Source organism: Bison bison, unplaced genomic scaffold (genome assembly GCF_000754665.1).
Source record: "Bison bison bison isolate TAMUID 2011002044 unplaced genomic scaffold, Bison_UMD1.0 scf7180017864474, whole genome shotgun sequence".
Classification (NCBI taxonomy): Eukaryota; Metazoa; Chordata; class Mammalia; order Artiodactyla; family Bovidae; genus Bison; species Bison bison.
In genome coordinates, this window is record NW_011495035.1 from 4,286,061 (window position 1) to 4,303,187 (window position 17,127).

General features: G+C 45.8%; 1 protein-coding gene across 2 annotated transcripts in view; it reads right to left on the minus strand.

Annotated features, from left to right (window-relative positions):
* Positions 1 to 501: 501 nt before the first annotated feature.
* PDZRN3 (PDZ domain containing ring finger 3) overlaps positions 502 to 17,127 on the minus strand; it is an 80,829-nt gene continuing 64,203 nt past the window's right edge. For both annotated transcript variants that reach the window (XM_010862003.1, XM_010862004.1), the window contains exons 4-8: positions 9,361 to 9,459; positions 8,129 to 8,191; positions 4,871 to 4,972; positions 3,600 to 3,716; positions 502 to 2,973 (exon numbers count right to left, since the gene is read on the minus strand). In XM_010862003.1, the coding sequence (XP_010860305.1) occupies positions 1,423 to 2,973; positions 3,600 to 3,716; positions 4,871 to 4,972; positions 8,129 to 8,191; positions 9,361 to 9,459 (1,932 nt within the window). In that variant the 3' untranslated portion in view covers positions 502 to 1,422. The remainder of the gene's footprint in view (positions 2,974 to 3,599; positions 3,717 to 4,870; positions 4,973 to 8,128; positions 8,192 to 9,360; positions 9,460 to 17,127) is intronic.

Here is a 17,127-nt window from a genome sequence, read left to right on the forward strand (position 1 = left end):
TGTCTTTTCAGGAGGTATTATAGCTGAAACTTGTGTGAATGTTGTAATCAGGGAACAGTAAGTAACAAATTCATTATGTAGAATCCTGTGGGTTGTTGGAGTCTGAAAGATACCAGTTTTGAAGCCCACCTACTTTGGTGTACCTTGTTATTCTATGGAAATATTATAGATTTTGCAGATGTGTCTTAGAAATCCAACATCTCAGAGATGTTAGATATTACTGACAGGCAGTAATGGTTGCCAGAAACCAAAGAAATTTCACAGAAATTGTAAACATGATGTTGGTTGATAAACTTGCTTGTTCAAGTCTGTAGGGTAGACGTGGGTCAAGTTGAGGCTTTCTGTAAGGCTAGAGTAAATGGTGAGTGAGTGATTCCTTTTTTTTTTCCTAACAGACTTTGTACATCTGTCTTCGGATTCCAGGCAGGATGAAGGTATTCGATGATCTGAAACACTCAAATTCTTCTAAAGCAGCAAGTAAGACAATGAAGGAAAGAAGGAAACACTGCAAAAAAGGCTTTTATTTTATAGGCACCACTGCAAAATGAGGAACACTTCAAAACATAGAAAATAATAATTTATTTTAACTTCATTTACTTGTTTATAACTAATCATGATTCTGTGAATTTGCTTGTAAAAGTCTCCCTTTGAATCTACAAAGCAAAGGTTTCTCCTACAATGAGCACTTAAAATTCCACAAACCTTCTCCAGCCACAACTTTCCTGTACATGCAAAAAGTCCTCCAATGAGTTGCAATATTTGCAAACATGCTGTAAACGCCCACAAAGTTGCATTATATTTTGCCTTCTGTTAAAACCTTTACACTCTCTTGGGAACTTTAACCAGAAAAAATGTTTAATGTGTATCCCAATTCTAAACACCTCTGGTTTGGTTATGTGCATTATATATAGTTAACCACAGAGTTTGGTGGGTTTGAGTTGAAGCTTTGACCTAAATAATATATTAATGGTCACTCCTATGAAACACATTCAGCAAAGTAACATTATAAAATAGAGCTCCATTAAAATACATACCAGCAGTCATATCTGTGTTTTTAGCAGAAAAGGAAAAAAGCGTGTTTAACTTTCTTATATGAATATAGTTTAAACAAATTATTCTGTGAAGGTATGCGTAGTAAAAGATCTTTTTGAACTTTAAAAACTTTATGTAAAAGGTAAGGAGTAAAAAAGTATCCTTGCTGTTTGAAAAAAAAGCTGTTTGGTTAATATTGCCTTCCAGGATAGTAGTTAAGGGTGGTTTTTCTCCACTTAAGACACCCAGAGTGGTAGGGCTCGCTAATTTAGACTATAAACATGATGTTGCGATGTATCTTATATACAAAAACTTGCCGCATTGAACGAGGCAGGAATTGCTACCCCAATGGTAGTGTTCGCTTTTATGTACATAATGCAGAAGTGAAAATTATACAGTAGTCACCGAGAGGAATGAATTGTATACTCTAGTGCCGTCTGGCGATTTTGCGCCGTGGGTTAAGAGTTCTTGGATTGTCATCCAGTTGTCAAATATCTTTTTATTCCTCTTCTTCATCATCTTTTTGTGGCTGAGTTCGAGGATATTCATCTCCCTCCTGTCGTCGGCCCCCTGCTGCTCCTTCAGGCAATCGAGCCGGCTCTGCATCATGAACTCGCGCCGCCGCCTCTGCTCCTTGGCCCTCACCACGTGCTGCTTCCTCTCCTCCTTGCTCCAGTAGCGCCCCATCTTCAGCTCGCTCACCGCGTCGTCGTCCGTGGTCATGCCGCTGCGCTCTTCTCGGATCTTGAGCGCGCGCTCCCGCAACAGGCGATCCCGCACCGGGCGCTTGGTGATGTAGCGCGTGCCGTCGCTGCGGATCTTCACCTTCCACTCCATCCTCGGCTCCGACTGGTTGGCTGAGTTCAGGTCCTTGCACATGCTCACCAGGCTCATCTGGCTCTGCGCGTACTCGACGGCCGACTTCTGCTGGATCAGCTGCATGTAGCTCTGGTAGTGCTGTGCGTGCGCGGGGATGTGGGCGTGCTTGTAGGGCGAGTGCGGGAAGGGCGGCAGGTACGAGCCTCCCAGCTTTGCGCCGGGGGTGGGGCTCCCGCTGCCGCCGCCACCTTCGTCGCTGGGCTTCCTCTCTTTGCTCTCCGGAGCCGGGCTGGGATCCAGCTCTTTAGGGGAAGGGCTGTAGTTCGGGGAGCCCCCCTCGGAATCTTCCGTGATGGAGAGCAGGTTCTTGGGGGACGGCCCGTAAGCTTCCGCGGCACCTTCTCCCTCGGCCGCCCTCCGCAGGGAGTTGTCGGGGGACATCTCCAAGGTGAGTGGGGTGCTGCGGCAGCTCTCGCCGGTGTTGTAGGCGCTCGAGCTGTCTTTGTCGGACTTCTCGGGCAGCTCGGTGATGTCCGCGAGCTCGCGCCTGCGCCCGTCCACGCTGGTGTTGTAGTTGCGGAAGCCGCTGTTGTGCAGCATCCAGGGCTCGCGGAACTGCTCCTTGAGCTGCTGCATCTTGTGCGCGCGCACGATGCTGAGGCACTCCAGCTCGATGCTGCGCAGCTCCTCGTTGAGCAGCTCTAGCTCCTTGTCCACGCTCTCGGGGTCGCTCTTGCTGGCGTCCAGGGTGCTGCCGGGGTAGTAGAGGCCGTAGGGGCCGGCGCTCTTCACTTGGCACTTGAGCTCCAGCAGCTCGCGGAAGCGCTCGCACTCGTCCACGGGGATGCCCAGGTAGTCGGCGTCGGCGCAGTCGGCCGAGATGAAGGACTCGTTGCTGAAGGGCAGGTCACCGCTGCCCAGGGTGTCCTGGCTGCAAGTGAGCTTCCTCTGCCCGGCCAGCGGCGGGGAGGCCGCAGGGGCATCGTCGCCGTTGTTCTCCTGCTCCGAGCTCTCGTCATTGCGTGTGCTCTCGTCCGTCCGGCCCACGCCGCTGTCTTTCTCGTGCTGGTTGGACAGGATGGTGGCCGTGTCTGTAGTTCCCCCGTCTTCCTCGTGCTTCTTCTACACGACAGAAAACAAGAACACTTGGTCACGGGGAGGGAGGCTGGAGGGACGGTCCCGGGTGCCACTTTTCCGGTAGGAGGGAGGGAGGGACTTGGGTTGCTGAGATAGTTAGCTTGAGAAGTTCCCTAGGTGAGCCGCTTCACCTCCATCTGGGAAAGGAGGACGATCACTTGACCTACTGAATGATTGCGGCTCTTCCAGTACCTCTTACCAGGAAGCAGGAGGCACAGAGGACATGCTTGAGTGCCTAAGGCACTGGAGTGGTTCCAGCATCTCTGACAATGGTGGTGGCAGAGGAGGGGAGGGGAAAGGGCGCCAAGCAGCTGAGGTTAACAGAGGGAATTGCTTTCTCTGATCTGCTCTTTATTTTGTCACGTGTGTTTTCCAAACAAGTATCAGAAGGTCAGTGGTACCTTGGCATTACTGTTCTGCTTTCTAAGCCCAGCAGCACTCTCTCGGTCTGGGAGGATATCAGCTTGCTTTTCATTGGTGGGCAGACAGAAAAAGCACTGATTTTCTTTTGCCAGCTGGTGGGTTTCTCAGGATCCTAAGCATCATGGGGTGGGGGGTGGGGTGGGCAGCAGACGTCCCTGCTGTTGGGAGGGAGGGGCAGCCAGCGGTACCTGCTGCAGGACGCTGGCCGTGAACTGCATGGCCTGGTGGTGCTGCTCCTCCAGCATGTCCATGTGCAGGTCATCCAGAAAGTCGTTCCTGTCGTCATCCAGCCAGCCCTCGTCCAGCTGTGGAGAGGCAGCCACCCACACAGGCTTCAGAAGAGGCCCTTTTTGCTGCTTCTATGTTATTTTTAGGAAAGGACATGACCTTGGGGAATCGCATTTCTAGGCTTCCTCCGGGAGTCATCCCAATGCAGTCTGCCTGTTGTTTGGCTCTCTGACAGACACTGACCCCATCCTTAAGGTAAAGACCCCTCCCACCCTCCACCACACATCTAGGGGCGAGGCTGTGCCCTGTTGTTTTGCTGTTGCAGGGTTAAGTGCCTTCGTGCACTTCAGCTACTTGCCGTGAAGGAGGCCACTGAGTTAGGGGATCAGAGAGCCACAGCCCTGGCTCCTCTCCTGCTGGGCCCACACCCAAGTTTAGCAGGCCCCAAGGAGAAAGCGCGGGCAGTTTGGGACAGAGTTCTTTCTGATGAACAAAGGTAGGTCTGCTAACTACCTCTTAGTCTTGGGCAAGGGCCTGTCGCCTTTATCAGGCTCTTGTCTCTCTTGCTCATAAAAAGCAGACTAGTCAGGGGTCTGAGATCTACACATCTGGCCTGCAGCTGCACCACAGACCATATACAACCCCCAAAGCCAGTCACATTTCTTACTTGGCCCTTTAAGAAAAAGTCTGCTCAGTAATGTTTCTTTTGCTTTTTAAAAGTAAAAACTATTACGGGTAAGATGTACATTGTGATGATTTGATGTGCATAGTGGAATAATGACTACAGTCAATTAACGTATCATCTCACAGTTACTACTGTAGTGTGTGCGATGAGAGTATCTGAACTTCACTCCTAGCAAATTTCCAGTAGTCATTACAGTGTTGGTAACTATAGTCATCAGGCTGTATGTTTCTTGCACTCTGCCATTGTAATGAGACCCACACAGAAAGTGGTCGGGGTCTTGGGCAGTCAAACATTTTGATGGCCATGACCCTGGCTGTGTTTTTCCATGCCATTATGTTTCTTCCTCTTTTCCTTCATTACACTCCCTGCATTAATGAAGCTTCTGGGCATGCCGTGTAAAAGGCCAAAGCAAGAGATAGACTGGAAGTCAGATTACCTTTTCGGGGCACAGGGTACCTTCAAGTTCTGATTCAGTATATTTTCTGCAGGGCAGGAACTCCGTGAGTGATTTTACAACTACAGACTATGTGCTGGGAGCCGCCTTACCTGGAGCTCGGGCCTGGCAATTAGCAATGAGAAGTTCTTGTTTTCTTCACTGGTTAGCAGAGCTACAGCCTCTTCACGGTTCTGTACCTCTATCCCATTAATCTACGAAGAAAAAGGTGGAGGGGTGGATGGTAGCATGATTAGATTGTTGAACACGATTCTCTATTATTTCAAGCCTGCATCCATTGCCCAAGCACAGCTGGAACAGAGAACTTCCAGGTAGGTTGAAAAGAATGCTCGTTTTCACAAGGAAAGGCCTTGTTCAGTCTGAAGCACTGTCTCTGCTATAGGAGACAGACTCCATAGGAGTAGTTCACGAGATGAGGCTGTGTGAATAGGAGTACCTGGGACTCCAGAAGGCCGCACTGAGAGAAATCACGGTGTTGTGAAGAGGGAAGACATCTAAGCAACTTAACAAGACAGAATTAAATATATTCAGGAAGGAGTATAAGTGGAATATACTTAAGCATGACTACAGATGTTTTTGAAAAATATGGAAGAAAAGAAGCAATGGGTCTGATGTGAATATGATGGTATTATTTAGGGTGTTTTGTGTTCCAGGTTTGACACCAACGTCTTTAGGTGGGACAAAGGCAGATAAGTTCATCTGTACCATTTTTCTAGGTTACACATATAAACAGTATTGTACAATACTTGTCGTATATATACAATATACATACAACAGTATGATACAATCTCCGGAGAACCCCACTCCAGTACTCTTGCCTGGAAAATCCCAGGGACGGGGGAGCCTGGTGGGCTGCCGTCTATGGGGTTGCATAGAGTCAGACATGTCTGAAGCGACTTAGCAGTAGCAGCAGCATTATACAATCTCACCATCACACCTGATCACTCTCTTGCAGGATTTTTGCTTCCTGTCCGGTCACCTTTGAGCTCTGCTGGTCTAGAGGTCTCAGCTCCAGGGGACTCAGCAATGGTCCCACTTACAAGCTGGAAGATTGAGCCTTCCATCTGAGTCTTATGCCTTATAACAGCACAGGGCATCATCGATCTCGGTTAACACTTGCTGCAGCGCAGTGAAGGCAGAGAGGGCAGGTAAGGAACTCAGTGTTTCCAGACCCAGGGGTAGATGCTTGTGGAAAACTAAAGCAACTGAAAAAGCAGTTACTACTGAGGATTCAGCCCCTTTAGGAATAAAAGTTGGGTTGAAGTCCAGGGAAGTATAGAATAAGCAGTGGAAACGGAAATGAAAATTACTCATAGGGAGGTATATAGTGATAGAGAGAAACAGAGTGGATTATAAATGAGAAGAAAGGAATGAGCAGAAGTACAAGGTAAGCCTTCTACCCGTAAGAAAACAATCTCAGTTTCTGCGAGATTTAAAAAAGGGCATAATAGAACTACCATATGATCCAGAAATCCCAATCCTGGGCATATATTCAGATCAAACACTAATGCAAAAAGATACATGTGTCCCTGTGTTCATAGCAGCACTCTTTACAATAGCTAGGTAGGACTAGAAGCAACTTATTGTCCAGCAGCAGAGGAATGAATAAAGATGTGGAACATATGTACCATGGAGTATGTCTCAGCCATAAGAAGGAAAGAAATTGTGTCATTTGGAGAGACACAGATGGACCTAGAGACAGTGATACAGAGTAAGGTAAGCCAGAAAAACAAATATATATTAATGCCTGCATGCCTGTGGAAATTAGAAAAATGGTAGAGATGAACTTACCTGCAATACAGTGGTAGAGAAACCGATGTAGAGAACAAATGAATGGACACCAAGAGGGGGAGGGGTGGGGTGAACTGGGATTGACATATGGTACACTATTGATACTATGCATAGATAGATAACGAATGAGTTCCTACTGCACAGCACAGAAGCCTCTGCCCTGTGGTGACACGGGATATATGTATCCGTGTAGCTGATTCACTTCGGTGTACAGCAGAAACTAATACAATAAATGCCAAAGTCTCTGACAGAGAAACTGATAAAGAGGTGGTACTTAACACACAATGGAATACTACTCAGCCATAAAAAGAATGAAATAAGCCATCTGCAGCAACGTGGATGCAGCTATTAATAGATATTATCATACTCAGTGAAGTAGGTCAGGGAGAGAGAGACATGAATGCCATATGATAGCTGCTATGTGGTATCTAAAATATGACACAAATGAAGCTATTTATAAAGCAGAAACAGATTCAGAGATGTAGGAGTAGACTGCTCTTTGGCTAGGAGAAAGGAGAGGAATGGGTTGTAGAAGTTTGTGTACATGATACATATACATACACACACACACACACAATGGCTAAAGTAACAGGGTCCCCCTGTGGAGCACAGGGAACTGTATTCAATATCCTGTAATAAACCCTAAAGGAACGCATTTTAAAGCAACCGTACATCAACAGAAAGATGTTATCTGTATTTTCATTTTTAATTTAACAATAAAAAACAGACTAGCTACAAGAGGAACAAGTGGTGTATTTTATATTAATTTTGATTGCAGTAGAGTTGCTCTAAAATGTGGTGTTAGCTTCTCCCGCACAGCAAAGGGACTCAGCAGTGCGCATATGTATACCCCCTCCCATTTAGGTCACCACAGGGCATGATATCCAGTGCCCTGTGCTCTACAGTAGGTTCTTATTAGTTCTCAATTTTACATATAGTATCAGTAGTGTATATATATGTCAATCCCAGTCTCTCAATTTCTCCCATCTTCCCCTTCCCCCTTGAAATCCATGTATTTGTTCTCTACATCTGTGTCTCTATATTCAGATGGTCTCATTTTGACTCCAAAGAGCAACAGATATCATTTACAGATAAATTACTCTTAAAAGCCATTCTATATAGTAGTTACCTGCTGAGTCAGAAAGTTTAAAAGACTGCGTAAAGTTGAAATGCCTGGACCAAAATGAATCCTTCAGAGAAAGATAAAATGAGCATTATTTGGGGTCACCAGAACTGTGGACCTGATTTGTCCTGTGTTATCTTTGGTCCAAAGAGAAGGACAGGAAGTGAGACGAGCTGACTTGTGTGGTGTAAGGCGCGGGGGCGGCCTGCCTGTTTAGATGGGGCAGCCTCTCTCCAGTTTGTCTCGGGCCCTACCATGCCCTGTGTCCTGGTGTTTTCCAGAGCTGGTATTTCGACCCTAATTTAACTGGTCTGCCTCACCACACATCTGGTTTTGCAATACCGATAGCTGTTTGTTAGCTTTAGGGCTGAAAATGCAGAAGTTATTACCTGAAGCAGTCTGCTCTTAAGTGAATGAACAGAGGACGCTGACCTACCTGGATAATGCGGTCTCCTTCTCGGATGCGCCCGTCCTTGGCTGCAATGCTGTTAGGGTCAATCTGAAACACACGGCACTGAGTGGGTAACTCAGACATGCATGAAAAGAAACCAAGAGCACCGTCCAAAGTCTGCCTCTGACACGTCATCATGCTCATCCCTCTGTTTTTGTTTTACAGAGGAATAAACAAGACTCAGTGTCGTGCAGGGAGACACAAACATGGATTGATAACGTTTCCAAGCCCTTTCCAGGCCGTGGTCCTGGACTCTTGCCCGCAACCCTGCTTCCCTGCCCACCTGAGGGGATGGAGAGGCACAGCTAACAGTTGTTTCATACCCAGAAAGGAAAAGCAAAAGTGTGCTGGCATACACGTGAAAGGGTACCTTTCATTATGTGGTCTAGCAGTGATGTTGTCATTATTTTGCCAAATGTGTATATTAAATTTTGGAAAGGAACTTTACAAACAGAATCTAGTTGAGACAAGTGGGATTGCATTTTAGAGAGACACCCCCACATGCAGTAATGGTGGGCCAGCTGAAGCTTAGTAGATGAAGTCTACTCAACGGGATGGGTAGAAAGCCTAGTAGTCACATCCTTTGGTTCAGCCCATCGAGATGGATTTTATTTCCTGATAGAATGGGGCTTGTGTGCTACTAAAGATGGGCTGCAAGGTGAGATACCCATACTGAAATCATCTGCTTTGCATTGGCTTCTCTGGGAAGATGAAAATACTTCCGTCTGTGTATTGGGTTGGTCAAAAAGTTCATGATGGAAAATACCAAATGAATTTTTGGGCCAACCCAATACTTTGAAGTTGCACTGTGAACTCAATGATATACATTCTAGCAAAAGAAAAAAAATCAAGAGAAACAGATAGCAGAAATACTTGAAAAAGTGTAAATGACTCCCTCCCCCATCCCATTCAGTGAACTGGAGATGGGAAACGGGAATCTGCTTTTCCCTCGGGGTTGAATACACAAAACCAAGCAAACGGCTCCATTTTATGGCCGATTTGCAGGCTTCTGAAGGATAATTTTGCCTTATGCGCTGACATTAGAACTTAACCCCTACGTAGGGTAGTTTCATGGAGTGTGATAAAGGGGACAAAGAAATCTGCCCGTGTCTTTCCAAAGACATCTCAATAAGCCAGAGCTGCTTAACACATTAAAAGGAAAGAAAGAATACAGCCTCTGTCCTGCTACGATAGTTATAAAAAATGAGCCTCAATACCTCGCTTATATAGATGCCAATGTCATCTTCATCATCTGTCCGGTAGCACACCGTGAGGCCCAGCTTGTCCTGGCTGTTCATTCTGTAGAGATCCACTTCCTAGACAAAGAAAAGGGCATTCCCTGTGAGACTCCAACAGGCAGAGATGGCTGGGAGGACATCAGATGCTTTAAAAAACATTTTGTTTAAATGATGAACTGGATTTCTTTGCATTTGCTGTGGGCAGAGTGGTTAACTTACTAAACAAAAGGTGATTATAGGCAAGAGATCAATGCCGAGGGCATTTCTGACCTTTCAGTCAATATAAAGTCATTTTGAAAATAGTTATTTTATTGATCCCACCGAAGAAAAATTATCCATATTTCACACAGCATCGAGACTTCTGGGGTCGGTCTTTTCAAAAGCATTCTTTCAATGTCTGCCACCAATGAGAATATTTCCAAACCATCCAGCCATTTCAGTACAAATGTTTCCAATGTGTTTGGTTAGATTATTTCACGTTGCGTTCCCTTAATATGTGTAGTAATAGAACTTGCAAACAGATTACACATAAATTGATCCAAGGAAGGAGGGTAACGTGATAGCATGCAATTAATGCTTTCCACAACAGCTGTGATATTTACAGTCGAGAAATTAGTTTCAGACGCTATTACAACAAATTAAATAAGATAAAAGCGAAGTGAGCCCAAATGCGAGACACATGGGCACAGCGAGCGCCACTGTATTTGACAATTAAACTGTGCTTCGGAATGAAGTCAGAACTTTGAAAACGGTTGGAGCCTTGGGAGCAAGAGGCCTGGTTCTCTGAAAGCATTCCTAGGCCCCGTCTCCCCTTCTGCCCGCACTGCCAACCGCCCAGGCGAGACTCCACGGCACCCAAGTACAGGCCTGTGCAAAGGGCCGCCTGCTAGTAAGTTTCCAGGCAGATCCCCTGGTCCGGTGTTTACTGCTAGCTGCTTACTAACCAGGAGGGGCTCCAAGATGGGGCCTGTCTCTGGGACTATTTCCTCGCTCCTGGCTCCTCTTAGATGGTGGTGAGGATAGGGTTGTTTCTTTGGTGAAGCTCAAAGCAGTTATGGAGCAGACACTCCAGAACTCCCTCCCTGGGCGCCCAATACCACGGACACTTTCTAGGTGGAAGAACTGGAGGTGCTAAGGCCCTGTGAGCAAGGAAAAGAGAGGTGCCCTGAGGGTGGTCACGTAAAGGGGCCACTAGGCCAGTGTGGGGAGCTTGGATTTTATTTCAGCATCCTGGGAAGCCTTGAGCAACTTTTGAGTGAAGACTGCCAAGCTCTGCTTGATATTTTCAGCAGTCTTTATGGCTAATGTGGAGGTGCTGCTGACGAGCTGGGGCTCTGAGGGCAGATTCCCGCTCTTTCTAGCAGCTTCATCATTGGGTTTTATGGGCTTGTGACTATATCTAAGCCTGTTTCCTCACTGGTGCGTGTCATCCTGCCGCTTGGACAGGGTGGAGAGTGACTGAGACAAGACCGCCGAGCTCAGCGCATCGCCTGGCCCGGAGAAAGTCTACAGGAAACAGGAAGGATGATTGTGTGCAGGCGGTTTCTAACCCAAGTCACAGCAGTTGTTTGTAGCCAAGTGTGTGTGTTTCTCACGTGCCCCCACCCCCAATAAGATAATTTTATTTTCTGAATATTGACATGTTAATTAATTCAGTGACTTCCTCATTAAAGCTTTAGCAATCTGGTATATTACCCAGAAATGAAATCCTATTATCTTTCCTTGTGTTTTGAGGAAAAGACTAAGCAGTCCCAGAGGCACCAGACGTTCAACCGCAAGGGTGTGTTCTTTACAGATACTGTGGAGTTGCCTATGTGCACACTGCCCACGTAGTGGTCTCACAGCATCCTCACGTCCCAGCTGCGTGCCCGAGTCTCCACCTCAGGTCACACTTCATCGGGGGACAGACAAAGGCGAGACTTGCTCTGTTTTAGTGCTTTCCTAACAGGTAGCGTGGGCTTCCCTGGTGGTTCAGTGGGAAAGAACCCCTTGCCAATGCAGGAGACGTGGGTTCGATCCCTGGATCGGGAAGATCCCCTGGAGAAGGAAATGGCAACCCACTCCAGTATCCTTGCCTGGAGAATCCCACGGACAGAGGAGCCTGGCAGGCTACAGTCCATGGGATCCTAGAAGAGTCGGACACCACAAGAGGTAGTGGAAATCCGTGGGATTTCATGATGACTTGTTTGGGTCCAAATGTACCACTGCAGCCCCTGAGCCCTGGCTTCACGGTAGAAGCCAGCTGGTTCTGGAACAAGTACATGTGCAACCAAAGCAGGGAGAAGGCTAACTGGAGAGGTTTTAAGACGCAACTAAGAAAAACAAATACTGTGATATGACTTCTACCAGAGTACAAATCCTAATACAGGTTATAGTTTTCATTGAATGATCAACCACCAAGATGAACAGCTCTTCAGAAAGATCAAAAGGTATCAGAGCTCTGCTGGGCTTCATTCTAATAGGACGTGAAGTATGCCTCGGGGTCATGATGAGGTAAGTACGGAAACCAAGGGCAGTGTTTGAGACTCTGTCCTGATGGCCAAGGATAAGATTTTCAGACTTGTCTCATCGACTAAGGCATAAGACTCAGTATTATTGAACTGAAGAGGCAGGCAAGGGGTGAGTTATATAGAGTCTCTCTTTGGTAGAATCACATATATATTGGTCAGTGACATGTTAAAAATGTAACCATCCACCTAACCTGGTCATCCTGGACTTCCACCACTGATAGTCTCAGAAGCATGACTCTGTAACACGCATCTAGAATTGAGGGATCCATTTAAGAACCCAGGAAAGTGAAAAGTCTGGAACTGATTTCTTGGGGGAAAAAACCAGCATGATGTGCTAAGAGTATTCAAGTAGGAGCTAGGAAGACTCATAAGAAATGTGAGAGATGGGGGTCTGATGTGTTTAAAAAAAAAAAAAAGATACTCATTTGGCCCAGTGCCAGAAATGTAAGCAGTGTGAAATCTACAATCAGTATGATTTTCATAAAAATGTAACTTGAAAATCATTTCTACCCCATTTTCATCAATATTTTGATTGCCAGATAGTTGAAGAACTACTTATTGAAGTGGACATTAGTTCATATTGCTACTGGTGGGATGATTTCTTTCTCTGGACTTCCCCCTTCTGATTCTTCCAATTTCTTCCAACAGATATGTTACTTTTATAACCAGAAAGGAAACTTTCTCAGAACAAATTCCCAAAGACAAATGCACCCCAATGTTCACTGGAGCACTGTCTACAACAGCCAAGACATGGAAGCCACCAAAAGATGCGCTGACCGACGAATGGATAAACAAGATATGGCACATTATACATGGAATATGACACGGCAATTGAAAAAAACCTGAACTAAGACCTTTTCTAGCAACATGGATGGACCTGGAGATGATCACACTAAGCAAATGAAGTCAGAGAACGACACACAGCCTGTCAAAACACGAACGGAGTCACCAACTTAGAAGACAAACGTATGCGCCCCAAAGGGAAAAGGTGGGTGATGGGGAGGGAGGGATAAGTTAGGAGGCAGCTGGGATTAACCTGTACCCAGTGATATATGTGAAACAGATAATCAGCAAGGACCTACTGTATGGTATAGGGAACGCAACACTCTGTAATAACCTATATGGGAACAGAACCCCTAAAAGATTAGATAGATGTTTATGTATAAATCAGTCAATTGGCTGTACCCCTAAAAGAAACAACACTGTAAGTCAACTATATTCCAATATAAAATAAACAATCTATAAAGAAAAATAAAGACAAGTCAGTGATACTTCCCTCGGGCCTTGGTGACCTGGGCTGCCGTCACGTCCTTGGAGCCTGAGAAACCTTGGGTCCAGAGGGCTACACTGTGATGGAGATGAAGAAGCTGGGGAGGACGTGCCTGCAAATGAGCCCCACTTGGACCTGGACTGCCCCATCCCTTGTGGATGGGACTCCAACCTCCAGATCCAGGTGGGTTCTCTTACAGCTCAGCCAAGCCTAGTGTACACAATGGACAGTGGACCCTCTGGGCCAGAAGAGCTCAGAAAAAGTACCTGGTCTCCAAGTCTCCTGCTGCTGCTGTTCCTGGCAGCTCCTTTCTTGGAGTTGCCCCACTTAAATACAACAGTATCCTCAGCATCTCAGTTATGGGAGGGCTTGGGATTGTCTTGGGGGTACATGGTAAGGGAAAAGAAGTACCCAGACATGGGGTCTTTTTTTTGGCCCATTCCACTGGAATCTACAAACCAGGAACACAACTGTATCTTGGACGCTTGTTGCCCAAATAACCTGAATGGGGCATCAAAAAGCGCTGTTGCCTCGTAGATATTTCCTGTAACAACAACTTGAAAACCTGTGCTGGGGGTACTTCATAGTGACAAGGCCTGTGGGGCTGTAAAAGACATCTGGCCTCCAGAAATGTTCTGGAGTAGGTAACTAAAAAAATTCTAAACAGGGAGGACCTTCAAGAAGCCAGTTTTGAAAGGTAAATTTAACATAACGCTTTTTGGATTTTTTTTGGAAAACACATGAAAAGATGCTCTACATTGTTAATTATTTGGTAACTGCACATCAGAACTAGAAGGTGGTATCACCTCACACCAGTCACAACAGTCATCACCAAAAAGCCCACAAGCAGTGAATGCTGGAGAGGGAGGGCATGGAGAAAAGGGAAGCCTCCTACAGTGCTTTTGGGAAGATAAATTGTTAATATCCACGATGGAGAACAACATGGAGATTCCTTAAAAAACTAGAGCTACCGTATCTGTCAATCATACTTCTGGGCCTCTGTGTGGAAGAGAACCATAATTTGAAAGGACACTTGCACCCAGATGTTCACTGCAGCACTATTGACAACAGCCAAGACATGCGAGGAACCAAAATGTCTGTCGTCAGAGGGATGGGTGGATGGGTAAAGAAGATACATACACAATGGAATATGACTTAGCCATAAGAAAGAGTGAAATAATGCCTTTTCCAGCAACTGCATGGACCTGGACATGACCATACTAAGTGAAGGACCTCAGACAGAGGACAAACAACCTGTGGTATCACTTGTGGGTGCTCTCTAGTCGAAACAAATGAGCAGTTTCCAAAACAGACTCACAGAGAACGAACTTACGGCTACGAGTTGGGAGGGATCCGGGGGAGGGATAGATGGGCAGTCTGGGTTTGACATGTATACACTTCTATATTGAAAATAAATAACCGAAAGGGACCTGGTATATAGCACAGGGAACTTGGCTCAGTATTCTGTAATAACCTCACAAATTTGAAAAAGAATAGACACTTGTATATGTATAGCTGAATTACTTTACTATAGATCTGAAAGTAACACCACATTGTTACTCAACTATAATATAAAATTAAAAACATTTTTTTTTATATTTACAGAAGTTCAGAAAAGTGCAAAGAGGACTTCCCTGGTGGCTCAGTGGTAACGCATCTACCTGCCAGTGCAGGAGACCTGGTTTCGATTCCCTGATCCGGGAAGATCCCACGTGTTGCAGAGCAGCTAAGCCCGTGTGGCACCGCTACTGAGCCAGTGCTCTAGGGCCCGAGAGCCTGTGCTCTGCAACGAGAGAAGCCACTACAGCGAGGAGCCTTGAGCACCACAACCAGAGGAGTCCTGCTTGCCACACCTGCAGAAAAGGCCACGCAGCGACAAAGACAAGCACTGCCAAAAATAAAAGTTAATACAGAGTGCAAAGAACAGAATGATGATTTATATTCTTAATCACCCAGAATTGAACATGTTTAATCTCTTGGCATTAATAACAAAAAGGCACATGATATGACTTCGCTGTGGAAAGTCCATTTCCAGGGAATGGTTCCCCACCATAGAGAAGAGCCTAGTTGCTACTAGTTAAGCATAAGAGCTCTTGTCTTCAGAAGCTCTGGAAACACAACAGTGTAAGAGCTGAACCTGTCTTGGGATTTGTATACATTGTGGATTTACTTTGGCTGCTTATAAAGAAGATTACAGTAATGCAGTAATAGTTGAATAATGAATTGTACAGAAAGAGCAGTGTCTGTCTATTATGTACTGTACATGGTAGATGCTCAACAAAATTGAAAGACTTGCCAAGGCAGACTAAAGATCCAAATAAAAAATAAACTTGGCTCTGCCAATTGCAAGCCAGGCTGCCCTGGGAAAGTCATTTCACCTCTCTGAAACTTCTCAGCTAATGTTCCCAGAGACTGTTTTGAGGCTCAGTGGAAACTGCAGTTCTTCAGACTGACTAGGTGGCTTGTAAATTCTCAACATTTCATTCTCACTCCAAGCTAGAGGTAAAGGCTTAGACGATTGAGCACATCATGGAAAGCATAGGTGGCATCAATACTATCTCTGAGGATGGAGATAAGATGGCAAAGAAGACCATTAATCAAACTGGTATGCATAATGTATTACCATTACCTGGATTACGCCTCCCCCACCACTGCTGTCCTGTCGCTCACTGGTCTAGATGGACAGCTGGATAAAAATGAACAGCTACGCCTGACATTTTAGACGAAATCGACACAATAGCTCAATTAAGAAAAGTAAGAGGGCCACTCCACCTTGGCTGATCCAAGCTTTTGGTTTCAACGACAGCCACTTTAATCATAGGGGAGGGCCCAGAGATGGACATTGGTGGCTTATTCGCTTCAAGGAAGACTGGTTACCCAAGTATAACTCTTAGGATCTTATCGATCCAGAAGTTCTGTGCATATTTCTAGAAATCCTCTCTATGCTTTCTCTATTCATGGCACTATGTGAGATATAGCCTCTAAAAAGACTGCACTTACGTTTAAGGACCCTATATTTGAGACTGGGTAACAAGGCCTTTATTCCTTTATTCGACACATGTTGGCTGGGTGGCTACTATCCGTAGGCACTGTCTGAGCAGGAGGAACAAGGAGGGAATGGTCTTGCTGGGCGAGGGCTGCCTGAGAGTGGGAAGGAAGCTTCTCTGGAGATGAGCCACACTGAGTGAGGCCAGGACCCAAGGGGAGAAGAGCAGACCTAGGGGAAGGTTCTGGATGCAGGGGAACAGGAGAAGAATGGGCAAGTGCCTATGAAACTGGGAGGGTAGTGAGAAGGTTCCTTGGAGGCGCCCTGGTGCTGTGCCTTCAAGGCTACAGAAAATCACATAGCTTGGTGGGGAAAACCTGTATTTATTTCTAGGATGGCCTCACTTCCCTCGTGATCTACTCATGTTTCTCTCTGAGACCTGGTTTGGAGCTCGTTTTAGTCCCCTTGTTGAAAGTAGCTCTCCTTTTCTGATCTCAAAATGACATCAGGACACAGCATAGGTGACGGCGGCCTCAGAGCCCCGCTGGGATGCCACTGATGAATCCACTGGGAAATGCAAACAATAGACTGACGGAAAGAAGCCTTCTTCAGACGCCTATTTTCTTTTTTAATTGCTTACAGGAAGATCCAGAGCAGGTGTTCAGTACCTGAAAATTTATGGGTAATTATTTGGCGGCTCAACCCTTGGGCATACTTGGGTGTAATTCTTTTAACACTAAGCAGTTTCAAAATAACAGGGATTTGACACTTACCTAAATATGATCATTTTGTGTACTTTAAAGGACAGAACATCTGTTTTTCTCTGTGCATTTGCTTCCATAATATCCCCAAACACTCATGTATTTTCCTCCCATATAATATCCATGGAAATAGTTACCTTTCAAAAGGTGCAGATGTTAATCTAATCCAACTGAGACGATGAGCAGTTGAGACTGGCCCCCTATTCACAGCAAGCCTGG